Here is a 27,741-nt window from a genome sequence, read left to right as displayed (position 1 = left end):
ACCTGTAGTGGAGTGACTCCCTCCACTACAGGTCAGCCGAATGCTCCATGCACGTGAAGACCGTCATCTCCCAAACCTGGAAAAAGACCATGGTCTCCGACCCTACGGCAGGGGCTCACCAAAGTTGTAATACAGAAAGAATGTTTAACCCCGGACTAGTCTTCAGGGGTGAAGTGGATCTCTGCAGGCGGGAGGGAAACAACCATTGGAATTGGGCGGGAGGGAAACAACCGCAACATCCCAACAAAATAAAATAACCACATAACGCCTACTATAATACTGAATACAACTATTATAATACCGCCCCCTATGGGCAAGAAAGCAACTGCTATTATTCTGCCCTCCCCCTATGGACGAGATTATAAAACTGGACAGGTGGCTGAATACTGGGACAGGAATTGGTTGAAGTCGAGCCCTCAAGGAGCTCAAACCGTAGAGTAAAGGCGATGGAAGTAAGTGCAAAGTTGTCAGAGGGTGGAGGACACGGCGACAAATCTGCAGGGTGGGATTAAAACAAGTGCCCGATTACATGTAGTAAAGGGAATAGATGTTCATATTGTATATAACAGGACAGGTCTCACTATGGAAGGTCTGGGGAAGACATACAAGCCACTCCGGGGTGGGCTATGATCTTCTAGATGTATGGAAGCATGCCCGACATGTTCCTTAAAATTTTTGTAGTGTTTTTCGATGTATAGGATTTTTGAAATATTTGGTTACGGGTGACCACAGCTACTGTGTGTATTACATGTACAGACCTGGTAGTCACCCACACAGGAAGTCATCTGCAGCACCAGAAATGATCATGCATTTATAAACTTGAGTATCCGGAATAACTGGGGTTAGTAGGCCGTACTTCGGTGCTTTAAAACAAGGAGCTCAGAATTGCCATACGTTCAGTACTTATAGAAAAGACAAAAAAAAATGAAAAAAAAATCACATCAAAAAGCTCTCAGTAATAGCAAGTAAAAGTGCATTCATTAGTAAAAATCAGTCTGGTATTCTTAAAGGCAAAGTCCAAAGCCTAAAAAATAGTGAGCAAATGATATAGGCTTAAAAAAAAAAGCAGCAATGATTGCAACATACAATTTTAGTGCACTGACATCCACGTCGCCATCAAAATCCCAAATCGTCAATTGGCAAAGCTTATTTAGTGTAGGAGGCGATTATCTCTGTGCCCGATACTATGACTATGCTGAGAGTTCCTGCTGTGAGAGGCAGAGAGGGCTGCTCCCTTCACAGTCTGGACACAGAGCAGATCAGGTAGCTGCTGCGGAAACTAGTGCCGAAATACAGAGTCGAAACGTGGGTAAAGTAAGGACATAGATCTGACATGGGGATGATGAGAGTATTTCCTATTCACACCACAATCGATCAGAGATTTTTTTTTGTTTTTGTCATGACATATACAATTCCCTTTTTACACATCTCCGGCTTCCGCTCAATTTTTAGTGTTTTTGCAAACAATATACATAGGACAGGTTTGGAAAGCGAATCTGGTTGCTGGAAAGAAAAACAACCTATAGGTAAAAAAATATAATACTAATAAATACCTCTGCTTTCATGCCCCTTACTGGCACAAACGGTTATTAAATAACACTCAACGAAGGGTGAAGAGGAGCTGAGAAAGGCGGCATTGTACGGTGTAGGACTGTGCCATCACAACTTCTTCAAATGCTCCCTTACTTTGGAGAAAAGTCTTTTCAAAAATTAAAATTAAAAAAATTTCTTTAAAAAGTGCGTAGAGCGAAGTGACGGACACAGAAGGGAAAGGGGAGGTGGGGGATGACTGGAAGCACTTGTAAACTGGAATGCCAGAACCGAGTAAAGTGTTCTAGACCTGGGGGGCATGGGGTGGGGTATGGTTATGGCTGGACTTAATACTGAGAAAGCAGACGCGACGGTTATGGGCACCATGCCATCTTCACAGGACGAGACCCTACCAGCTAACTCGACGTACAAGAGAGAGACTGCAGTTATACTGATAATAGGAACACATATTAAGGACTGAGGAAAGATTGCTCAGGTGCTACTTCTAAAATCTAAAGTACATTTTTTTTCTTTTTTATGTTTCTTGACCCTTCCCGCTGTTTTTTCTTTGTTTTGTTTTTGAAGTATCAGTCATCGTCCAGCGCTTCTGTCTTGATCTCTCCGGTGCCTTGACGGGCCAGTGCCAGGATGGTGTGATTGACAGCGGCCATTTCCACGGCTAGGGAGATGGGGTCCTGGTGATCGCTATGACTGGTGCTGTCATCCTAAGCATGTAGAGGGAATAAATGAAAATATCCAATTAAATCTCAATACATGAAATACTTAGTCTAAAAAAAAAAAAAAAAACATAAAAAGTGCAAAAAAAAAATAAAAAATAAAAAATCTGGTTATTTATTTTTATTAAAGAGTATAGTACTAATTTCTTTAAAGTAAAGTAAAGGTTGACCTTCGAAATCAATTTTTATGGCTCCAATGCATATAAAATTGTGTTGCGTTAGCAGCTCTTATGCGGCCTGGGCATCTCTATGGCAACACTTCAAGTAACCCAACTCAATCGGCAAAGACCCCGAACAATAAGAGTGTCTTGAATGGAGAGAAGGGAATAAGCCGCTTACGGACTCCTTTGGTGTACTTCCTGCCGGTATTATATCTCCAGAGCTGCAATCACAATTCTTTAGGTTGCAGAGCTGGAATCACTCAGCCTTCTTGGTTTTCTCAAAAGGAGAGCTGTTAAGGACGAATCTTGACAACAAGGTTGTCGACTGTTTCCAATGGCAACCAGCTGAATTTTTTTTTCATATAATATAATTTTAGATTACATTATTTGTAAAGCGCTGAAAGTGAAACTGCATAATCGTTGCACAGGCTCACCTGTTCGGAATAGTCATTTCCATCTACGTCGTCGCTGTTCGAGTGACCGCCAGGGCTTTGTACATCGATGCCATGACTCTCCAGGATTGCTGCTTCTTCGAAAAAAGCAAACATGGCCCTAAATTATCTGCTGAGGTAATGGAAACCACTCGCCCCAAAGACCACCCACATGAGGGGAGAGATGACCAAGGGGTGGGGAGGGGGTGAAAGTTGGGGGAAGAGATGCCCAAGGTGGGGGAAAAATAAAAATATAAAACTACCAGGCTAGGGTCAGTTGGCCAAGGGGGGCAAAGAAGACCATGGAGGACATAAGGGAGAAAGGCAACCTTAGGGGAGTGAACCAAGGAGGGGGGCAGAGTATGAGGAAAGACGAGTTCCAAGCGAGGAGTGGAAGACAAAATATTGAGGGGGTGGAGGGAGGGGGGGGGACCAAACTAAAGTGGGGGAAAGAGAAAAGCTATAGGAAAAGGGGAAAAAAAAGACCATGGGAGGAAGAAAATAGAGAGAACTGAGGGCGGAAAAAAAACAGAGGGAAAGGGCAAAATGCGAGACTTAAAGGAGGGAGAAACAGACTGACTTAGTAGTAAGATCTTACAGATGACAATGACGAGGATATAGTGGAGTAGGGAGGCAAAGTGTGTGACAATCTTATGGGGGAAACTGAGACAAGCGAAAGAGGGGTAAAACTAAGGAGGGGGGAATAAATTAGGGAGTAGACCAATTTAAAGGGGTATCAATATGAGATTGGTGGAGGTCCGGCTCTCAGCAGGCCCTGCGCTAGTGTGAGAGCTGCGTTCTCTTCTATGCTTACCGACACGTTGTCCACATTGTAGTGGCAGTGCAGTGTAATTACAGCTGTTGGCCCCCTTCCAGTGAAAGGGAGAGGGGGCTGAAATTACACTGCCCCACCGCTACGTAGACGGCGTGCGAGTAAACAGCGAAGAGAACGCAGATCTCGCACTAGCACCGTAGCCCCTTCAAACAGCGGGGGGTGCAGAGAGTCAGTCCCCACCAATCTTATATTGATAATCTGAGGGTAGGTCATCAATATCGCAAAACCAGAATACCCCTTTAAGTCTGGTACCTGTATATTCCCATAAACTCCGGCTGGTAATCAGAGGACAAATTTATCACCAACGAGCATTCAGAAGGCGTAGTATGTATTGGCTAATTATACATACAAGAGCAATAAAGGTAATAACCTGCCCTGACTGAGAATACAAATAAGAGTGCCGCAAGGTGCCATTCATTAGCTTCCGGCGATATTAAATATCCAGACTGCAGATGCATCCCCCAGGTTATCGCACTCATCAACCTGCGTAATGGGCTCGTTAGCCCTCCGCGGCGATTAGAAGAATTCCTTAAAATTCTCTCCGCTCGTTAGAAAGTGATTTTTCTGAACATTTCAGGTGTTTTCACATTTAGAAGAAGTTTTTCCAGAAAGTTAAGAGGGCAACAGAATAATACATTTAGAGGAAATCTTGCATCAATCGAGGCTACATAAGATTGTAATAAACAGGACTGGGGAGAGTTCAGTTAATCTCGATGATGTGCGCGTAAATTTATGTTCATGGTCCCTTTGTTTTTTTTATCCCACATGAGAGAAGTGCCACCTGAACAGTGGTGATGCGGCCGCGCAGGGATACATTACCGATATTGGCTCTCCTCTTAATCTCCTTCCGCCTGTTGGCGAACCAGTTGTACACTTTCAAGGAGGTGACGCGTTCCAGGTCGGAGAGCTTCTTGCCTGGAATAATAAGTTGCACACTATGAGATTACAGAGTGTCTTGATCATTACAGGGCTCTATTTAAAAGGCCATGGACACCTTTCTGAGCCATGTATTTTCACCCAAAAACATTTAGGCAACGGGTTTGGATTAAAAATTTAGCTTCTGCAGCTTCTAGGTTTCCCAGTAGTTAGCAGCTGCAGAAGCAGTTCTGTGAAAAATTTGTCAGAATGCTTGTCTGGCTGCTCGGTCCTCCAGCTCCTCTCTGACCTCTCCTGAACCAATGATTTGCTCACAAATCGGCTTAAAACATTAGACATGATGCTCTATTCTCAAGATCATGCACTTGCAGTGACCCACTAAAGAATATCCCTTTAAACAATTGGCAGCAGCAGTGTCTCCATGGGGAAGAAAAAAATAAAGAGAGATACCTCCTCCTGTTTATCCGCTGCCCGCTTCCACTTCCTGGTCCCATCCAGACACACAGGAAACGCCCCCTCAGCCAATCACTGGCAGCAGTGGTGACCCCACCTCCGCCGGTGATTGGCTGGTTGGGCAGTTCTTTTGTGTAAAGACAGGCCCAGGAGGTAGAGATCAGCGGCTAACGTTGCAGGAGATCGGCGAGTTGTCCATTTTTTTGCCCGCTGCCACAATTTTTTCCACCGCTGGAAAACCCCTTTAATAAATATGGTTCATTGCATATTAAATTCAGTGAAGAGATGTTACACATATAATAAAGGCCTATGTAAACTTTGACCCTGCACCCCCAGCATGCAGGGGGTGCAGGGTCAAAACTGGGGGCTCGTCTGTAAAATATTATACTGCGCCCAATGAAACTAGGTGGGAGAAATGCGGATCATTCTCTGTGTGTGAACAGAATGCAGTTTTTTTGGTCGGCCTCCATGTAAATACTGTGCGTGTAAACTGATCATCTGCGACACCTGGAAACATGCCGGGCGCCCCCTTAACCTTGAAAAGTGGGACGCGCGGCGAAGTTGCGGCTGTCGTTTCTGCGCACCTTACACAGGCGGATGCCAGAGCAAGCTTGGCACGGTGCTGTTCTTAAGCGGGCTGGCTTCCCACCAAGGCCTTTAATAGAGAATGAATTATTGTTCACACATGAATTATGTAGATGGCTGGGATTTCTACATAACATCTCAAGGTCTTTGCTGAATAATGTGCAAAGATGACAAACAAAACATCTTTCCATGGCATTTGTGGGGGCGTGAAACCCGTGCCAGCGACTCTGAACAACAAGGGAGGTCATCGGCGGGAACCTTGTTTGGCCGCAGACACTCGAGAGATCCTCAGCTTCTTGTATTGTACCACCACTGTCACTTTTATGCTTGTGCTTAGTTAAAGGGGCGGTCTTGTACAATCTTTAAAAAAAAAATGCAGTTTAAGGGTAGGTCTGACGTATACAGGGCTTCACTCTATACACTGGCTGATCCATTGCATCCAAGATTACAGATATTTAGGACAACCTAAGCTTCACCTCTGGTGAGCTCCATGTCAGGCCAAGCATGTACTCTCTTCTGCTTTTCATACTTTATGGAATTGCCGGGAGACTATACCGAGCCGACCAAGCTGCAGAACGCCTAGCGTCCGCCGAACCACTGCCCTGAATTGGGAGAGGGAGCAGCCCTGACACCCTACCTTCAAAGAGGTTCTGCAGCAGGTACAACCTCTGGGACCCACACCTATCTCCAGAACGGGACCCATTCATTTCTATGGGAGTTCGGAAAATAGCCGAGCGCACTGCCCCATTCACTTCGATGGGACTGCTGAAAATAGCAGGGTGCTGCTCTCGGCAGTCCCATAGAAATAAACGGAGATTGCACTGTGCAAGCGCAGCCACTGCTTCATTCACCTCTAGGTGACTGCCAGAGCTCAGCTATTTTCGGCAGTCTCATAGAAAAGAATGGAGAGTGGCCTGCCCAAGAGCAGCCCCTCTGCGGGATGCCAGCGCTTTTCAGCAGTTCCAGAGAAATGAATGGAGGGTGGCCGCGCATGCGTGACTACTGCGCTCTCACTTTGGGGGGTGGGGGAGTCTCGTTCTGGAAATAGGTGGGAGTCCCAGAGGTTGCACCTATCTGACATTGGTGGCAATATCCCACCAATGTCTCATGTTAGACGACCCCTTTTAAAGGTGCAGTGCTCTCCTATTTGAATGGAGCAGCAAACAATCTATTCTGCAGCACTGGGGACCGCTGGAGCCGGCACAGCACCGGGGACCGCTGGAGCCGGCACAGCACCGGGGACCGCTGGAGCCGGCACAGCACCGGGGACCGCTGGAGCCGGCACAGCACCGGGGACCGCTGGAGCCGGCACAGCACCGGGGACCGCTGGAGCCGGCACAGCACTGGGGATTCAGCAGGCCCATAGTATTGGGACCTTCAGCAGGCCCATAGAGCTGAATGGAGCAGCAGGATACACGAGTGACTGCCCCTCCATTTAAATGGAGAAGAACGAGGCCCAGTGGTTGCATCCTCATCGATCAGACACTTCCCCTCTATCCTGAGGATTGGAAATAAATTGACCTCCTAGGAGAACCTGTTTAAACCCATAAAAGGGGATCCTCTGGTTTAGGGTGCAGACACCAGCGCCTCTTAGACTGGGAGAAGTAAAGGACCAGCTACTAAATTTGCTGCAAAAGGAGATGCATCGGAGGCCAGGAACACTTTGAAGGATCGACCTCGCCTAGTCTGTGACTGGCTCCACTGTACAATGCCTGCAGCATCCCTCTGTCGTCAGTCCCATCGTGCCGCTGACCTGCCCCCGTACGGCACACCCGTCACACTCACCTGGTTTCTGTATGACCGCGTTGCACGCATTTGCGATCTCCTCTCTCTTGGCCTCGTCCGGATACTGGTTTTCATTAAAATAGCTGAAAAATTCAAGTGTTCACAATTATCCGCTGCTATTTCATGAAAATGTGAGAAGCGTTCCCCCCCCCCACCCCGTGCTGTCTCTTAAGGACATGGGAGAACGTGACAAGCAACACGTGGAGAGGGTAAAGGACATCTGGTCCTTCCCATCGGCAGCACTGGGAGCTCCCTGACACAGTATGGCTTCTACACTGCAACAATACACTTGGTTTCCCAGTGAATACGCCAAATTCCACCATTAGAAAAACACGGCTGGCTTCTTCTAAAAACAGCGCCACATCTGTCCACAGGCTGTGTGTGGTATTGCAACTTGGCCCAGACACAGCGTGGCGCTGCTCCTGGAAGAGATGACTCCCTTTAAGGAAACACAGATTTTTAAAAGAAATTTTAAAGACTGATGCATCTTGGGAAATCCTGGGGGATGCAGTGGAAATGTGGTATAAATTGGCACCCATCGCTGAGTCTTCCACAGCAGGGGGCGCTCTTTGCAGTGGGTCTTTGCTTCGTATATGACAGGCCGGTGCGGGACTCATCCCATTAGTTTTTTTTGGACACTTCATCGCTGTTTGTGCAAATTTAACAAATGTGACTCCTTTAAATTAACCCCCCGCACACCAGGGAGAGACTACCCTAGCCAGAGCATTAGGGTCCAGCCGGGAACAGGTTAGCAGCCTCTGCGGCGATGTACTCACAAGTAAATTGGATCCAGTAACTAAGATCAAGGTATAATGTTATTACCCCAGACACTTGGCCCCCGTCCATTCTGCTCTCAATGCCGAAAATCAGCTTCTGAGGCTTTTTGGAGAAGTAACAATCAATAAAAGATGGCAGAGCAAGATAAAAAAAAGTCCAATAATAATAATAGAAAAAAAATGGACAGCACATTTATACTGTAATGCAGCACAAAGTGAACGGCTCCCTGATCGCCCATGACAGGAGAGTGCAGGGAAGATGGCTGGACCCCAAGACCTGTCAGTCAGGGATTAATGTGGGGCCACAGCCCAGCAGACAGAGGGGCCCGTCTACTCTATACAGCAATGGTCGGCACTGGAGCCGTGCAACACTGGGGCCCGAATATAAGAGCAACATCTGCATGGAGTTTGTATGTCCTGCCTTTGTTTACATGGATTTCCTCACACACAAAAATATATTGAAAGGATAATCCAGAATTTAGTTTGTGTACCACAAATGTTCTACAGCACTGCATAATTGGTAATACTCCATAGCTGCACTCGTACATTACATTACTTATCCTGTACTGATCCTGAGTTACATCCTGTATTATACTCCTGAGCTGCACTCACTATTCTGCTGGTGGAGTCACTGTGTACATACATTACATTACTTATCCTGTACTGATCCTGAGTTATATCCTGTATTATACCCCAGAGCTGCACTCACTATTCTGCTGGTGGAGTCACTGTGTACATACATTACTTATCCTGTACTGATCCTGAGTTGCATCCTGTATTATACTCCAGAGCTGCACTCACTATTCTGCTGGTGGAGTCACTGTATACATACATTACATTACTTATCCTGTACTGATCCTGAGTTACATCCTGTATTATACTCCAGAGCTGCACTCACTATTCTGCTGGTGCAGTCACTGTGTACATACATTACATTACTTATCCTGTACTGATCCTGAGTTACATCCTGTATTATACTCCAGAGCTGCACTCACTATTCTGCTGGTGCAGTCACTGTGTACATACATTACATTACTTGTCCTGTACTGATCCTGAGTTACATCCTGTATTATACCCCAGAGCTGCACTCACTATTCTGCTGGTAGAGTCACTGTGTACATACATTACATTACTTATCCTGTACTGATCCTGAGTTACATCCTGTATTATACTCCAGAGCTGCACTCACTATTCTGCTGGTGCAGTCACTGTGTACATACATTACATTACTTATCCTGTACTGATCCTGAGTTACATCCTGTATTATACTCCAGAGCTGCACTCACTATTCTGCTGGTAGAGTCACTGTGTACATACATTACTTATCCTGTACTGATCCTGAGTTACATCCTGTATTATACTCCAGAGCTGCACTCACTATTCTGCTGGTGCAGTCACTGTGTACATACATTACATTACCTATCCTGTACTCATCCTTAGTGTAAATTTGATTTGTCCTATTTTTGGTTGTTTTCACGCCCAGAAGGACCACAGTGAAATCAATGGGACCATTTATAAAGGGCGTTTAGACAGGAGTGCATCTGTCTAAAGACCGTTAAGAACCGGTACACTAGGGAAAAATGGCCTTTCAGGGGTTTAAAAAAAGCACCTCATGCACTTGCACTCTCAGGAACACTCTTTTTCCTCCCTGGGTGCAGCAGGACCTGTTCTCTAAGTGTGATGACATCACCACACTGGGAGCACAGGTCCTGTTACATCCAGTGAGGAGAGAGGGTGCCTCAGAGTGTAAGTGAATGAGGTGCTTTTTTTTTTTTTTTACAAAAGCAAAATGGGGACCAAAGGGAGCATTCTTTATACTGGGGGAACTAAGGTGGAATTAAGCATACTGGGGGCATTTGATGTCCAGGGGCAACTAATTAAAGCATTAATCATATTGGGGCACTATGGGGGGCATTATGTATAAGGAGACCACTGCACAGGCTGGGATTTTTATTCATCTGTTTAATGGCTGCTAAAAATGGCCATGAAAATCTGACAGTGTGTCCGTTTCTACAGCCTTTTTTTCACCATGGTGTGAACGTAGCCCAAGACTGCGGCATGAAGCACCTCTTAGTAAATCTGCTCAGTTGTGTCTCACATGGGACGGAACCAACATGACTGAAGGGAGGTGACCTAATACACTGCAAGTGTCCATTCACACGACCGTATGGCTGCCTTGCCTGGCCGTGTGAACTCAATGCTGCTGTGTGGACCCATGTCCTATCTCTTGCGGTGCGGCGGCATGGAACGGCTTCCGTGTGTTACCAATCTGTGCCTCCGCACCACAAAAGACAGGACATGTCCCATCTTTTGCTGTATCTTGTGGATAGCTATCTGTGACCATAGGGTCATTTGAGTGGCCTCTAAAAATGAGGTTTCCAGAGTCGGTCCTCACCTCTCCATGACGGCCAGACATTCCTTTCGCCACGTGAAACGACTTCCCCGTCGTAACCTGAAGGTCCCGGAGGTGGCGGTGACGGGGGGTGGGGTCTGCCTCCACTCGGTGTCGTCTATGGGGATGGGTGCTGGCCTCATGCTCAGCGTTGCACCTGTAAGAAAAAAAAATACAAGACTTAATTTTCGCCCCCCTACAAAAAATCTAGAACCAATTTACTTCGCATTCGGTGATGTGACCAGGGGCTGATATGACCTGTGCGAGAGTGGTGCAGCTCTGCAGGGGCCCAATGCTGCTTCTAAAGAGTAATAACAGAGCTCCCCCTACTGTCCGTGTGGCACCAGGCAATACCTGGAAGTCTCGGACTACATCCTAAAGTGAGCATCAGTCATTTTAGGAGTACCTGTCCCTTATCCCGACACTTCTCTGTTGTATGAAATTCTGAAACACTGTTCCTCTGTTATTCCTCCTGAAAACAAATTGCTATCAACTGAGGGTGTGACCATACTTGGCCTGATGCTGCTAGAGTAGTGACACACCCTTTGCCAAGAGGCCTAGTATTGTCTAAATGTCAATTAAATTCAAACACTTCCCGCAGGAATAACAGAGGACAATATAGCTTTTGAGCTCCAATTCTTTAACTTGCAATATCTCAGCTTGCTCTTGGCGAATGGGAACATTTCGGTTTCTACCCAGCCACCCTGGTCGATACAGGCTCGTGTGAGCAGGACTAGGCTGTAGTAGTTCCAGCCACGGGATGTATTCACTGACTGACAACAAGCAGAGATCTTGAAAAGGAAGAGGAATCGACATGCAATGCATAAACGCGGAAAAGCGGGTGCGGCAGAGCTACTCTCCGCAGCAAGAAAGTGAAGGCAAATGGTCTGTCTCAGCCGTGCAGAACGCGGCTCGCAATGCGATTATGTGGACTGCACAGCGTCAGGGGCTCTAATTGGACAGAAATGTGATTTGGGAAGCCCACGAGATGAGATCACGGGCGGGGGAGGGGGGAGAAGAAGTTTTTCCGAGAAGCGAGCGGGGAGGTGCGATACGATAACGATCCAGGACGGCATCCAAAATTCAGATAAGTGTCGTCTTCTCGGGGTGTGGACAATGGATTTAACAATGTGGTCAATGCTCTACAGCGAGACGCAGAATGCACGACCTGCTATGATACGTTGCAGCTTTGGTTGTGACCGGAGTAGAAGTAGTAATTGCTAACTGGTAGAATAAGCAGTGACACTGCAGCATTATATGCTAAAAATGACCCCTGAATCAAAGTGAACGACTCCCAAATCGCACCCCCCATGTGTGGTTGGTGTTACCTGGACTTGTCTTCTCCAGCTGGTACCATCGGTAAAACGCTCGCTTCTTCTGTTCGCTCAGGTCGGATCCTTGCTGGAGCAGCCAGTGAGAGATCCTGCTCTGGCTGATACCTGCGAGGCAGAAGGAAGAGGCGCTGGTCAAACCATGGGGATACAGGAGATAAATAAGCACTTGGACCAGTCCGATCATGTGACTAGGGCAGTACCAGCAGCACAGAGCACTTCAGCAGATGGATGTACATTTTCTCATAGGACAGATGTAATGTTGAGATTGTATGACACTGTTCACACATCTGTACCTGCTTGGGCCTCAGTTGGACCATTGCGATTGGTCCTGTCAATCACCGCCTCGCACACCGGGGGGCGCTCACCTGTTACTTGGGCGACCACTGCTTGAGATATTCTCCGGTTCGCCAGGAAAGCCTTAATCTCTTCCTTGATGACACTGCTGTCCCTCCTGTCACACATACAGAGACAACATCATCATCATCATCATCATCATCATCATCACTATTAACCCCTTATATTATCACACTGCAGACATCATAAAGGGAAACCCTCCGTTGTCAGCTCCACACGACAACTGCATGTGAGCTGAAGAACTAAGTCATGTCTGACAGACCAGTTGCTATGGACGCACTGCCTAACAACCAGTCTATACTATGGGGCTGGTAGCAAATCACCAGCAATCAGCACATCTGCTATAACCGACAGAGGAGAGAAGAAACGAGCAGGCTTCTCCGTACACAGACCAAGATGTCTGCCTCATCAAAGAGGGATCAGAACAACCGGTATTACTCAGAAGTGTTCTCAGAACCGGAGACCTGGACCCCAATCATGGCCACACTGTTATTACCAATATGTGCAGGGCAAACCCCACTCCTCTACAGAAACATGTCAACTATACCATTCTTATCCTGTACTGATGTTACATCCTGTATTATACTCCAGAGCTGCACTCACTATTCTGCTGGTGCAGTCACTGTGTACATACATTACTTATCCTGTACTGATCCTGAGTTACATCCTGTATTATACTCCAGAGCTGTACTCACTATTCTGCTGGTGCAGTCACTGTGTACATACATTACATTACTTATCCTGTACTGATCCTGAGTTACATCCTGTATTATACTCCAGAGCTGCACTCACTATTCTGCTGGTGGAGTCACTGTGTACATACATTACTTATCCTGTACTGATCCTGAGTTACATCCTGTATTATACTCCAGAGCTGCACTCACTATTCTGCTGGTGCAGTCACTGTGTACATACATTACTTATCCTGTACTGATCCTGAGTTACATCCTGTATTATACTCCAGAGCTGCACTCACTATTCTGCTGGTGCAGTCACTGTGTACATACATTACATTACTTATCCTGTAGTGATCCTGAGTTATATCCTGTATTATACTGCAGAGCTGCACTCACTATTCTGCTGGATACAGGATTTAACTCAGGATCAGTACAGGATAAGTAATGTATGTACAAAGGGACTGCACCAGCAGAATAGTGAGTGCAGCTCTGCAGTATAATACAAGATGTAGCTCAGGATCAGTACAGGATAAGTAATGTATGTACACAGTGACTCCACCAGCAGAATAGTGAGTGCAGCTCTGGAGTATAATACAGGATGTAACTCAGGATCAGTACAGGATAAGTAATGTATGTACACAGTGACTGCACCAGCAGAATAGTGAGTCCAGCTCTGGAGTATAATACAGGATGTAACTCAGGATCAGTACAGGATAAGTAATGTAATGTATATACACAGTGACTCCACCAGCAGAATAGCGAGTGCAGCTCTGGATAGTAGAACAGGACTCCACTGTGTACCAATCCCACCTGTGCACCACACCTGATGGTCTCAGATATATTATGAAGGCACGGTAATGAACGGGCTTCCACAGGCCTTGAGGAGTGAGAGCGGCACTTGCAGCAGCTCTCCTCCTGAAGGACGCCCGTCTCCTCCTCTATAATCTGAGCAGCTTAACCCTCTGTTGTCTCAGGAAGCCACAGACCTCTTCACCACTAAGGGCAGAATTCCAATGACACCCACTTGCTTCTAATGATGGCAGCACACTAGTCTAGCAGCGAGTACTGCACAGAAGCTAACACTCCAGAGCTGGCGCTCGCTGGGTACAATATCAGATACCCCCTCGGCTGTGACATACTGGAACTCACCAGAGATAACCCCCCTCCACCTACACAAATATGAGGAGCGGGAAATCAGGACGACCATGATGGATGTGATGGGAAAGTGTTAATAAAACGGAGAGGAGGCTCTGGATAAAGCCGGGGGCCAGAATAGCGCAAGTGACATGTCGTAAAGTAGCTGGCAATGCTTTTAATGAGCGCCATATCTGATCGGGAGTGTCATAACACCAGGATGGATGAGGGTAATTCTGGAGAAGGTGTGTGAGTGCCATATGGCACCAGGAAAGTTTCATTACTGAGGGGAGACATAAATCTCTTACTTCAGACATAAAACCTGAGAGATGAAATGAGATGGCTGGGGGAGGGGCGGCGTCAGACACATGCATATTGGTAAACAGTTCGGAAACACAAAAGTCTAGGCTTAAAAGTGAAAAAATAAAATAATAATAATGCTGGATTTCTCCATTAAGGAGATGTATCAGAAATGTTAACATTAAAAAAATAAAAATAAAAATCTGATTAATACTATCACTGGCAGAATCTATCTTAGAATGCAGTGTTGTCTGACAGTTGGGTTGCTATGGATACAATGTAACAAACTCAGGCATTATCAGGCAGAATCTTCCTTAGCAACCAGTCAGACCTGAGGATTGAATGGTCCGTGAACCAAGGGCATGGGAAGTGCGAGGAGGCATTGGTGGGGGGTGCAGAAGGTTGTGTCCTGCCGTTATTAGTCCTCGGTACAAATGAGGAGTGTTGCTGCCCCCTACTTGCCCTATCTCTGTACTTCACTCAAAGCCAAAACTGCCCTGGGCTAAAGTTTTGCCCAATTTGAGACAGACTGGTTTCTCCAGAAATACAGCAGGACCACCTCCTCCTATAGACATTGCATCCAGGTCTGTTGTAAAGCTGGCCCTACACCGTAGATATAGGATGGCCGAACCCCATGGACCATCTAATACATACGGGAATTCCTAAACCTCCCCAGATGAAAGAGAGAAACGGACATACAGACGTACATATGATCTTTTCCATTGAAACGAAAGGGTCCGCAGATGCGGAACAAAAAAAAACACGGTTGTGTGAATGGGGCCTTAGTCCGATTTCCTTACTTACACACAATTAAGCGTGCTTGGCGTTATACTTCAGCCTATAGTAGGCAGCCTTACCGCCGGTGTGAATTTTTTGAAGCCCAATAATTATATTAATTATGTCTCAAGCAGCGGTGTTCTCTATACAGCTGGATGCAGATGGGCGGCCGTAGACAGCGGTGCGCCGTCTTGCCCGCGCTGAGCACGGCGAATTGCTAAATTAGGCAGCGAGCTCACTTAATTAAACAATGCAATGATATACAGCTGCAAGTAAAGGCCACAACTGAATTTTAATCTGTTTTAAATTAAAAAAGAAATGAGAAATTTCTAAGCCAATTATGGAGTTTGAGAGCGAAACCCATATTTGTTAAGCAAACGGATCTAAAAAGCAACTGGCGCTGCCTGTGTTACGACATCATCGAGTCAGCGGCTTGTACGACACACAGGCGTTTCAGATCCCTCATAAAATTAAACAGGAAATTCACCCAAATCTGATCAGCAGACAAGTCCTCACTCCTCAATAACCAAGCATTAATAGGCCTTAAAGGGGTTCTCCATTTTTTAAATCTGCCCAGATTATCCCAAACTGCATCATTTTGCCGCATATACCTGTCTTTCATGTCAGCACTTTCCTTCCCCTGTTCTCAGCCTCACTGCATCCTGGCAGGATGTTTACATTCAGAACTTCCTGTTTTCATGAGCTTCCTGTTGGTTACCAATCACAGCGCGCTTTGCTTTGCATTGTTAGTCAGGGCTTGCTCCAGTTGCCACACAGTTTTCTCGGCAATAGTCACACCTTCCCTCTCCATGACAGCTAGACGTAGCAAGCCCTGAAAGACACGCTGGGATTGGCCAGAAAACCCAGCAGGAAGTCCTGCATGTAAACATCCTGCCAGGATGCAGTGATGCTGAGGACAGGGAAAGAAAGGCGCCGGCATGAAAAACAGGTATATTAGGCCAAAAATATTCAGTGTTTGGGGTACTCTGGCCAGCTAAAAAAAATCATTATGGAACAGGAGAACCCCTTTAATGTTGTGCCACTTTTTTCTTCTATTTTTTTAACTCCTTATTGATAGATTCGTATCACGCATCATCCAGTATCCCCAGTAGGCACACCTTGGGACAAAAAGGGATGGGGCTGGGGATCAAGCATTAACAACTTCTTGCCAGAAAGATGTAATGTAGCTACATTCCCAAATCATATGCCAGAAATCGGTGCTTGTCTGTGCACATCTATGACACCCAGTGTGTGGTACTCTACCCATCTTATACAATCTGGTAGGGGTCAAGTAACATCTATGTAGAATGAATAGTTGTATTAGCCCATTATTAATAGAGGGTGAAACCTTTAAGGGAGACTCCAATGCCTCCTGCCAGTCTTCTGCAGATAAATGAGGGATGAATTCCCTCCATTTAGTTTCAACCGTCAAAGGGTGTAAAGCCATTCGGTTGTTCAATAGGTGGGTATATAGAGCGGATATAATTCCCCTGGGTCCTTGTGCATTAAGTATACGATCAGTGGATACGTCGATATGGCTCGACTACTATCCTGAAACTAGGGCTGCAACGATTAATCGATGTAATCGATAATCATCGATGACTGGATTAGTTGTCGACGAATCCAGTTATCGAATAATCGCCGATTCGTTGCTATGTGGGCGGGCGGTCACTGCATCTTTATTTTACCTTACAATCGTGACGCTCCAGTAACAACTCTGCAGGCAGAGCGGAGGGCGGCGTAACGTCACTTACTCATGTGACGCGCCTGCTCCGCCTCCTTCATTTATAAAGTGGGCGGAGCAGGCGCGTCACGTGAGTAAGTGACGTTACGCCGCCCTCCGCCCTGCCTGCAGAGTTGTTGTTACTGGAGCGTCACGATTGTAAGGTAAAATAAAGATGCAGTGAGTGATTAGTCTGCTGTGAGCAGCAGGGCCGGGGCTGTTATGGGTAGGGGGATCGGTCTATGGCGCTGCTATGGGGAGGGGGATCTGTGCACTGTTATGGGGAAAGGGATCTGTGCACTGTTATGCCCATAACAGTGCACATATCCCCCCTCCATAACAGAGCCACCCACAGATCCCCCTCTCCATAACAGAGCCACCCACAGATCCCCCTCTCCATAACAGAGCCACCCACAGATCCCCCTCTCCATAACAGCGCCACCCACAGATCCACCTCTCCATAACAGCGCCACCCACAGATCCACCTCTCCATAACAGCGCCACCCACAGATCCCCCTCTCCATAACAGAGCCACCCACAGATCCCCCTCTCCATAACAGCGCCACCCACAGATCCCCCTCTCCATAACAGCGCCACCCACAGATCCCCCTCTCCATAACAGCGCCACCCACAGATCCCCCTCTCCATAACAGCGCCACCCACAGATCCCCCTCTCCATAACAGCGCCACCCACAGATCCCCCTCTCCATAACAGAGCCACCCACAGATCCCCCTCTCCATAACAGAGCCACCCACAGATCCCCCTCTCCATAACAGAGCCACCCACAGATCCCCCTCTCCATAACAGCGCCACCCACAGATCCCCCTCTCCATAACAGCGCCACCCACAGATCCCCCTCTCCATAACAGCGCCACCCACAGATCCCCCTCTCCATAACAGCGCCACCCACAGATCCCCCTCTCCATAACAGCGCCACCCACAGATCCCCCTCTCCATAACAGTGCCACCCACAGATCCCCCTCTCCATAACAGCGCCACCCACAGATCCCCCTCTCCATAACAGAGCCACCCACAGATCCCCCTCTCCATAACAGCGCCACCCACAGATGCTCCCCACAATTTGTTTTAATATGGCCTTTGAACATAATTTTTCAAGTAAAATCATATAAACCGCTTTATTTTGTAATTTTGTCGTTTTTCCCGATTAATCGTAGAAATTAATCGGCAACTAATCGATTATTCAAATAATCGTTAGCTGCAGCCCTACCTGAAACTGTGCGGGGAGAGCGTCGCACACTTGTAGATATCTAAAAAAAAAAAAAAAGTGAGTGCGCAAGTTTCCAAATTTTTCCTGCAGTTGCACAAAAGAACATAAGACCCCATTGTCATAAATCTTTCAAGGTAAGTATTCCATATTCTCTCCATATTTTCGCCCCTTTATAATTCTGCAAGTGAGGAAACATTGGGTTATCCCATAGTTGGATGACATCTGCAAAATCTTTGTATTGCTGGAGTTTTGCCGTGCTCTACACCTGATGTTCTAGCCTATGCAAGGGGAGGGCACGTCTTGGGAATAAGTAGATACTCTCCAGTATTGGCCACAATGTAGATAGTTGTAAATAGTATTCTGCAGGTGATGATACCCAAAGTGCGAGGTGTCTCACCTGACCAGCCAGGAAGTATAAAAATCAGGCAAAGCCGCTCCTCCCTGCTGTTTGGGTCTTTGAGGGATATGTAAAGCAAGTTTACGCCTGAGTGTCCCCCATCCCATACATAGGCAGTCACCAAAGAGTGTAAGCGGTCAAAGAAACTGCACGGTATAGGCATGCGTGTTCCAATAAGTAGAGACCCTTTAATAAGGTTTAGTCTACCCATTATAGATAAGGGAAGGGTTTTCCAGGAACTGAACTTGTCAACGAAAAACGATTCAATAGGAGCAATGTTTTTTAGTAAAGGACGTAAGTGGGTCTTTGGTGATAACAATAACTAGGTACTTAAAGTAATCCACTACAGGAAGATTGTGGTATACTGATGGCCAATCAGTTGTCCAAAGTGGCATGAGGGCTGATTTAGACCAGTTTATGCAGAGACCTGAAAAGGGACCAAAGCGGTCAATAAGGTCTATTGCCCTTGGTAAGGAAGACTCCACATCATCCATAAACAGTATCAAGTCGTCAGCATATAAACCTATCCTCTCCTCTCTCTCTCCTATGGATATCCTCCTAAACACAGTATCCTGTCGGATTCTAAGAGCAAGGTGTTCTACTGCAAACAGGTGGGATGAGAGGAGGCATCCCTGCCGAGTGCCTCTACTTACGGTAGATTGAACGATGCCGAGTGTATACCACCGACTAATATGTTGGCTTTGGGATTCTAGTATATTATAGAGATCCATGTGATAAAGACCGGACCAAACCCGAAGTGTTTCAGTACCTCTAGTAGGTATGGCCATTCCACTGAGTCGAATGCTTTGGCCGTGTCTAAGGAGGCCAGGGCCCATTGTTTATGTCCTCCCACGTGAGGAATGACCTGAGCCCTTTTAATACTGCTGGATGTTGATCCTGCTGGAATGAAGCCGGACTGATCCTCATGTACAATAGCAGTGATTACTTTATTCAATCTATTAGCTAATATCTTAGTGAGTTTTTTGTCATCTATATTCAACAGGGAAATAGTCCTGTAAGAGCCGCATTCCAGTGGGTCCGCACCACTATCGAAGCATCATACAGAGATTCTGGGAGGCCCCCTTGTTGCTGTGCTGCCAGATACATCTTATGTAGTTGTGGTAACAGAACGTCAATGTACTTGGAGTACACTTCTAGCGGGGGGCCATCTGGACCAGGTGATTTCCCGGGGTTAATTCTTTTACAGCAATCTGAATCTAGTGTTCTCTCTCCATCTAGAAGCTCTCTGCATCATGGTTACTCAGCTGTGGGTAAGTAACTTCCTGAAAATAGTTATCCAAATCAGGGTGGGTATATTGCACCATAGATCTATACAGGTCTTTGTAAAATTCTTGGGATCTAGTCACTACTCCCTCAGCTTCCTCCACCAAGGTACCCCCTGTAGTTTGTATGCGCTGTGTACCACATGGACCAGTATTCTATCTGCCTGGTTACCCAGTTCAAATGTTTGTTATTTGACCCCTTCTACCCCGGGCCAATTTTCACCTTCCTGCCCAGGCCATTTTTTGCAAATCTGACATGTGTCACTTTATGTGGTTATAACTTTGGAACGCTTTTACTTATCTAAGCCATTCTGAGACTGTTTTCTCGTGACACATTGTACTTCATGAGAGTCATAAATTTGAGTCAATATAGTTAACCTTTATTTGTGAAAAAATTCCAAATTTACCAAAACATTTTAAAAATTCCCAAATTTCAATTTCTCTACTTTTATAATACATAGTAATACCTCATATAATACACTGCTCAAAAAAATAAAGGGAACACTTAAACAACACAATGTAACTCCAAGTCAATCACACTTCTGTGAAGTCAAACTGTCCACTTAGGGAGCAACACTGAGTGACAATCCATTTCACATGCTGTTGTGCAAATGGGATAGACAACAGGTGGAAATTATAGGCAATTAGCAAGACACCCCCAATAAAGGAGTGGTTCTGCAGGTGGTGACCACAGACCACTTCTCAGTTCCTATGCTTCCTGGCTGATGTTTTGGTCACTTTTGAATGCTGGCGGTGCTTTCACTCAAGTGGTAGCATGAGACGGAGTCTACAACCCACACAAGTGGCTCAGGTAGTGCAGCTTATCCAGGATGGCACATCAATGCGAGCTGTGGCAAGAAGGTTTGCTGTGTCTGTCAGCGTAGTGTCCAGAGCATGGAGGCACTACCAGGATACAGGCCAGTACATCAGGAGACGTGGAGGAGGCCATAGGAGGGCAACAACCCAGCAGCAGGACCGCTACCCCCGCCTTTGTGCAAGGAGGAACAGGAGGAGCACTGCCAGAGCCCTGCAAAATGACCTCCAGCAGGCCACAAATGTGCATGTGTCTGCTCAAACGGTCAGAAACAGACTCCATGAGGGTGATATGAGGGCCAGACGTCCACAGGTGGGGGTTGTGCTTACAGCCCAACACCGTGCAGGACGTTTGGCATTTGCCAGAGAACACCAAGATTGGCAAATTCGCCACTGGCGCCCTGTGCTCTTCACAGATGAAAGCAAGTTCACACTGAGCACATGTGACAGACGTGACAGAGTCTGAAGACGCGGTGGAGAACGTTCTGCTGCCTGCAACATCCTCCAGCATGACCGGTTTGGCATTGGGTCAGTAATAATGTGGGGTGGCATTTCTTTGGAGGGCCGCACAGCCCTCCATGTGCTCGCCAGAGGTAGCCTGACTGCCATTAGGTACCGAGATGAGATTCTCAGACCCCTTGTGAGACCATTTGCTGGTGCGGTTGGCCCTGGGTTCCTCCTAATGCAAGACAATGCTAGACCTCATGTGGCTGGAGTGCGTCAGCAGTTCCTGCAAGACGAAGGCATTGATGCTATGGACTGGCCCGCCCGTTCGCCAGACCTGAATCCAAATGAGCACATCTGGGACATCATGTCTCGCTCTATCCACCAACGTCACGTTGCACCACAGACTGTCCAGGAGTTGGCAGATGCTTTAGTCCAGGCCTGGGAGGAGATCCCTCAGGAGACCGTCCGCCACCTCATCAGGAGCATGCACAGGCGTTGTAGGGAGGTCATACAGGCACAGGGAGGCCACACACACTACTGAGCCTCATTTTGACTTTTCATCAAAGTTGGATCAGCCTGTAGTGTGTTTTTCCACTTTAATTTTGAGTGTGACTCCAAATCCAGACCTCCATGGGTTGAAAAATTTGATTTCCATTTTTTTATTTTTGTGTGATTTTGTTGTCAGCACATTCAACTATGTAAAGAACAAAGTATTTCAGAAGAATATTTAATTAACTCAGATCTAAGATGTGTTATTTTTGTGTTCCCTTTATTTTTTTGAGCAGTGTAGTTACTTTACATTCCCCATATGTCTACTTCATGTTTGGATCATTTTGAAAATTACATTTAATTTTTTGGGGACGTTACAAGGCTTAGAAGTTTGGAAGCAAATCTTGAAATTTTTCGGAAAATTTCCAAAACCCACTTTTTAAAAGGACCAGTTCAGGTCTGAAGTCACTTTGTGAGGCTTACATAATAGAAACCCACCATAAATTACCCCATTTTAGAAACTACACCCCTCAAGGTATTCAAAACTGGATTTTACAAACTTTGTTAACCCTTTAGGTGTTCCAAAAGAATTAATGAAAAATGGAGATGAAATTTCAGAATTTCCCTTTTTTGCCAGATTTTACATTTGAATCCATTTTTCCCAGTAACAAAGCAAGGGTTAACAGCCAAACAAATCTCAAATTTTATTACCCTGATTCTGCGGTTTACAGAAACACCTCATACGTGGTCGTAAACTGCTGTATGACCACACGGCAGGTGCAGAAGGAAAGAAACGCCATATGGTTTTTGGAAGGCAGATTTAGCTGAACTGGTTTTTAGATGCCATGTCCCATTTGAAGCCCCCCGATGCACCCCTACAGTAGAAACTCAAAAAGTGATACTATTTTGGGGTACATATGATTTTTAATTGCTCTAAATTAAGTTTTTTTGTGTTATTTTTTACAACATTCATCTGACAGGGTAGATCATGTGCTATTTTTATAGAGCAGGTTGTTACGGACACAATGATATCAAATATGTCTAATTTCTGAATTTTGAAAAAAAAAAAGATGTTTTTGTGTCTCCATTTTCTGAACACCCTATTTTTTTATCTTTTTGCCGATCGACTTGGCAGGGGCTCGTTTTTTGCAGGAAGAGTTGACGTCTTTATTGGTACCATTTTTGGGTAAATATGATTTTTTGATCATTCATTATTACACTTTATGTGGCAAGGTGACAAAAAAAATTGGTTGTTTTGGCACAGTTTTTATTTATTTTTACAGTGTTTACCTGAGGGGTTAGGTCATGTTACTTTTTTTTTATAGAGCAGATAGTTACGGACGTGGCAATACCTAATATGTCTACTTTTATAATAGCATTTTTGAAACTGAAAGTCTGAGTCCACAGTCTGAGAGTCATAGCTTTTTTATTTTTTTACCGATTGTCTTAGGTAAGGTCTCATTTTTTGCAGGATGAAGTGACTGTTTTATTGGTACTATTTTGGGGGGTATATGACTTTTTGATCACTTGGTGTTGCAATTTTTGTGATGTAAGGTGACAAAAATGGCTTTTTTTTTACACTTTTTTTTTTTTTTTTAAATTACGGTGTTCATCTGAGGGGTTAGATCATGTGATATTTTTATAGAGCTGGTTGTTACGGGCGATACCCAATATGTCTATTTTTTTATGCATTTCACTTTAGAACTATAATAGCAGTTTGGAATCAAAAAAAATTATCTTTTAGTGTCTCCATGTTCTGAGAGCTATAGTTTTTTAAATTTTCTGGGCGATTGTCTTAGGTAGGGGCTCATTTTTTGCGGGATGAGGTGACAGTATTATTGATACCATTTTTCGCTTGGTGTTTGCGATGTAAGGTGACAAAAATTGTATTTTTTTTTACACAGTCTTTATTTTTATTTTTTTATGGTGTTTATCGGACAGGGTGGAGCATGTGATATAATAGAGCTGGTCATTACGGACACGATACCTAATATGTGTGGGTTATTTTTTCTGATTGTTATTATAAAATAAGGGAAAAAGGGTGTGTTTTTTTCAGATTCTTTTTCTTTTTTACTTAATTTTTTTTTTCTGACATTCACTTTTGGGGGTCTGATCCCCTCTGCAATGCATTACAATACATCTGTACTGTAATGCATTGCCTGTTCGTGTACTACAGTGAGTCATACACTAACAGGTTGCCTAGGAGACGGGCCTGAGGCTGGATCTCCTGGGCACCCGTAGAAGGCAGGTCCCGATGGAGTGCAGGGGATTGGGCTGCCTTCTGACACATCGAGTCCCCGCCACAGCAGCGCGGGGATTCGATGCGCTCCCTCGCCCTACGCAAACCTCTTCTATGTCGCGGTCAGAACGGACCGCGGCATAGAAGGGGTTAATCCGTCTACATAATAGTACGTCATGTGTCAGGAAGGGGTTAAGGAAAAACCGCTTACGGTCACTTCTAGGTGCATGATCCGACACCCCCTGTGGACCATATTGAACATACACAAGGTCTAGATATGTGGAGGTTGTGCCCAATATATAATCTATCCTCGACACGGGGTAAAACAAGAGTATATTTCTTGCCTTGGATGTCGTTCCCTCCATAGATCTACCCAACCCATCTCGGCACGAGAAGACTGCTGGCTAGTCCCATTTGCCTCAGCATGAAAACAGTCTAGATGGCCGTCCATTACCATGTTGAAGTCTCCCTGCTGCTGCTTGTAGGATAGAGACATTGGCGGGTGGGGGGATTATATTTAACGCTATGTATGGGATGCAGCTAATGTATGCAAAGACAAAAATATATTTCCCATCAGGGTCCACTATTGTCTTCTGGGTTTCCCAGCGAATGGCGCGGTGTATCAACAAGGATACCCCTTTGGAGTACGATTTCCCATACGCATGATCTGCCCATTTTATCCAGGGTTTCCTAAACCTCCCTGCCGTGTCCGATGTTAAATGTGTCTCCTGTAGACCAAGAATATGGGGATTATATTTACGGATATGAGAGAAGACTGCTATCCTTTTTCTGGGACCTCCCGATCCTCTCTCCAGGACATCACATTTAAGGTGGCCATGGTGGCCACTGTTCCAACTGCAGGATACCAGTATCTGAAGAGCACTCCCTTAATTGAGGTGCCCTATATTTTGGGTGTCTAATGCCTCTGTGCCATACAGAACAAAATGTAAATAACCAAAACCATAAAAATTGTATAAAATGATGTAGAAACCATCTTTGTGGCTACAAGGTCGGGGACCTGCATCGTGTAATATGGTGGAATATCTATGCAGGGATCTGACCGGTTTCCCTTAACTTAGTCATGGAGCTATAAACAATAACCAGTACGGTGGACATCATTAACCCCTTCATTACCGAGCCACTTTTCACCTTAAATCCCAGGCCGATTTTTACAAATCTGACATGTGTCACTTTATGTGGTAATGACTTTGGATTATTTTTAAATAAAGGTGAAATATATCGACTTAAATTCAGCATTGTCATGAAGTACAATGTGTCTCAGAACGGCCTGGATAAGTAAAAGCGTTCCAAAGTCTAAATTAGAATTTCTCTACTTTTAAGACAGATAGAAATACCTCATAAAATGGCAATCAACAGTCCCCATATGTCTGCTTTATGTTGGCATAATTTTGTAAATGTCATTTTTTTTTTTTTTTTTTTAAGGACGTTAGAAGGCTAAGAAGCTATTTTTCAAATTTTCAACAAAATTACCAAAACCATTTTGTTAGGCACCAATTCAGTTCTAAAGTGATTTTGAGGGGCTTATGTGATGGAAACCACCCATAAATGACCCCATTTTAGAAACTACACCCCTCAAATGATTCAAAACTGATGTTACAAACTTTGCTAACCCTTGAGGTGTTCCACAAAAATTAACGGGAAATTGAGGTTAAATTTAAAAATTTTTTTAGATTTTCAATTTTCTTCCATTTTTGCTGTAACATAGCAAGGGTTAAAAGAAAATGAAACCTCATTATTTATTATCCCGATTCTTCAGTTTACAAACCCCCCAAAAAATGTGCTCAAAAATGGTCGTATGAGCGCATGGCAGGGTTCAAAAGGGAAGGAGCGCCCTTTTGGCTTTTGGGATGATTGGCTTTTGGGAGCTATGTCGCATATGAAGACACCCTCAGGTGGCCCTACAGTGGAATTTACACCCATATTTTTCACTTTCACAAGAGGTAACAAAAAAAAAAATGCACCCCACATTTTATTACCCATTTCCCCCTGAAAACGGCAACAGCCCACATGTGCTCAAAAACGGATGCATGAGCGCATGGCAGGGTTCAAAGGGGAAGGAGCGCCATAGGGCTTTTGGAGGACAGATTTTGCAGGGTTGACTTTTGAGAGCTATGTCGCATATGAAGTGGCCCTACAGTGGCAACCCCCAAAAAGTGACCCCATTCCGGAAACTACACCCCTCAAGGAGCATTTCAAGGTTTGCAGTGAGCACTTTGACCCATCAGGCGTTTCACAGAATTAGGAAACACTTGGCTGTGAAAATGAAAAGTTACAATGTTTTCCAGAAAAAAGTTGATTTACACCCACAATTTTCACATTTACAAGGGGTAACAGGACAAAATGCACCCTACATTTTGTTACCCATTTCTCCCTGAATACGGCAACACCCCACATGTGCTTGAAGCCTGCTGTATGGGCACACAGCAGGGCTCTAGAGGCAAAGTGCAAAAGGATTTTAGCTGCCATGTCGCATGTTAAAAAAATCCTGAGGTCCCCAGAAATTAAAAAAGTAACCCCATTTTGGAAAGAGCACCCCTGTACGAACATTTTGAGGGGTGGAAAGGGCACTTTTGACCGAACAGGTGTTTCCCAGAAATGAATATGTAGTGGTTGGTGAAAAACGAGATTTTTGTATAACTTACCAGTAAAATCTCTTTCTCGCTCTTTCCTTGGGGGACACAGAAGACCTTGGGTATAGCTCATCTCCCTAGGAGGCGTGACACTAAGTGAAGACTGTTAAGCCCCTCCTCCACAGCTATACCCTCAGCCTGGAGAGAGAGACTGCCAGTTGCGTGTCCAAGTAGTGAGAAAAGGCAAAGTCCAAAAAGTGGAACCAACAAGCCAACTACCCAAAGGGTAAAACAAACTCGGAAACAGTCAGAGAAGAACAAAGAATGGGTGGGTGCTGTGTCCCCCAAGGAAAGAGCGAGAAAGAGATTTTACTGGTAAGTTATACAAAAATCTCGTTTTCTCGCCCAGTTTCCTTGGGGGACACAGAAGACCTTGGGACGTTTAAAAGCAGTCCAAAGGGGGAGGGACCACAGCACCAAGGCGAAGCACCCGAAGGCAACAAAAAACCGCCGCCTGCAGACCAGGCGGCCCAAGGCAGCATACGCCGAAGGCCGAGTATGCACCCTGTAGAACTCGGTAAGGTGTGCAAGGAAGACCAGTGACCACCTTACAAATGCATGGCCGAAGCCTAATGCCTCCGGCCCAGGAAAAACCGACAGCTCTGGCAAAATGAATGGTGACACCAAAAGCAGAACCCTGCCCTTGGTGCGACAACCACAGCAAGAGCCACACTGAGAAAGCGGAGGAAAGCCACCCTGGAGGCCCTCAACCCCTGCGCGGACCTCCTGGGAACACAAGAGACCGAACGTCGACAAGAGTCGGAGATCTCCAAGTAAAAAACTGCAAGGCCCAAACAACGTCCAAATCGGTGAAGTGTCCGTTCCCGGGGGTGGGAAGGGGAGGACGACTGCCTCAATGAAATGAAGGACAAACACCACCTTCAGAAGGAAGGAAGAGACGGAATGGAGAACAGCCCTGTCCTGGGGGAAGACAGAAGGCTCGGAACAAGAAGGGCCGCCACTCAGGCACCAGTCAGAGACACGATGGCTACAGAAACCCAACCGTACAGGACAGAAGGAGTAGAGAGGACTTCTGTAACGGCTCCAAGGAAAAATTGGAGCGCCAAGAGCCCAGTATGTGGTTCCCAGGACGGTAACGGAGGGCAGTACAAAGGAACCCAAGAGCCGCTCCATGGAAGAAGTTCCTGACAGGCCCAGAGGGTCGGGGAATGCTGAAAGAGGAAGGACAGGAACGACACTTGATACCTTAAGCAACGGAGTCCCAGCCCCAGGTCCAGGCCGGGCTGGAGAAAGACAGAACCATGGAGAGAGAAAGGCAGAGTGGGGGAACGCCCAGCTTCCCACAGAACCCCAGGTAAAGTCCTAAGTCCTA

General features: G+C 45.8%; 1 protein-coding gene across 5 annotated transcripts in view; it reads right to left on the bottom strand.

Annotated features, from left to right (window-relative positions):
- Positions 1-2,032: 2,032 nt before the first annotated feature.
- HMBOX1 (homeobox containing 1) overlaps positions 2,033-27,741 on the bottom strand; it is an 89,530-nt gene continuing 63,821 nt past the window's right edge. Inside the window, exons 4-10 of one of the 5 annotated variants that reach the window (XM_040427159.1) lie at positions 12,261-12,346; positions 11,890-12,000; positions 10,565-10,718; positions 7,394-7,476; positions 4,514-4,609; positions 2,863-2,957; positions 2,033-2,255 (exon numbers count right to left, since the gene is read on the bottom strand). In XM_040427159.1, coding sequence (XP_040283093.1) covers positions 2,118-2,255; positions 2,863-2,957; positions 4,514-4,609; positions 7,394-7,476; positions 10,565-10,718; positions 11,890-12,000; positions 12,261-12,346 — 763 coding nt within the window. In that variant the 3' untranslated portion in view covers positions 2,033-2,117. Of the gene's footprint in view, positions 2,774-2,862; positions 2,958-4,513; positions 4,610-7,393; positions 7,477-10,564; positions 10,719-11,889; positions 12,001-12,260; positions 12,347-27,741 lie in introns of all 5 variants that reach the window. The other 4 variants (XM_040427160.1, XM_040427161.1, XM_040427163.1 and 1 more) reach the window with 4 other exon arrangements.

Source organism: Bufo bufo, chromosome 4 (genome assembly GCF_905171765.1).
Source record: "Bufo bufo chromosome 4, aBufBuf1.1, whole genome shotgun sequence".
NCBI lineage: Eukaryota > Metazoa > Chordata > Amphibia > Anura > Bufonidae > Bufo > Bufo bufo.
Note: the sequence above shows the minus strand (reverse complement) of the source record. Positions and strands in the feature narration are given on the sequence as shown.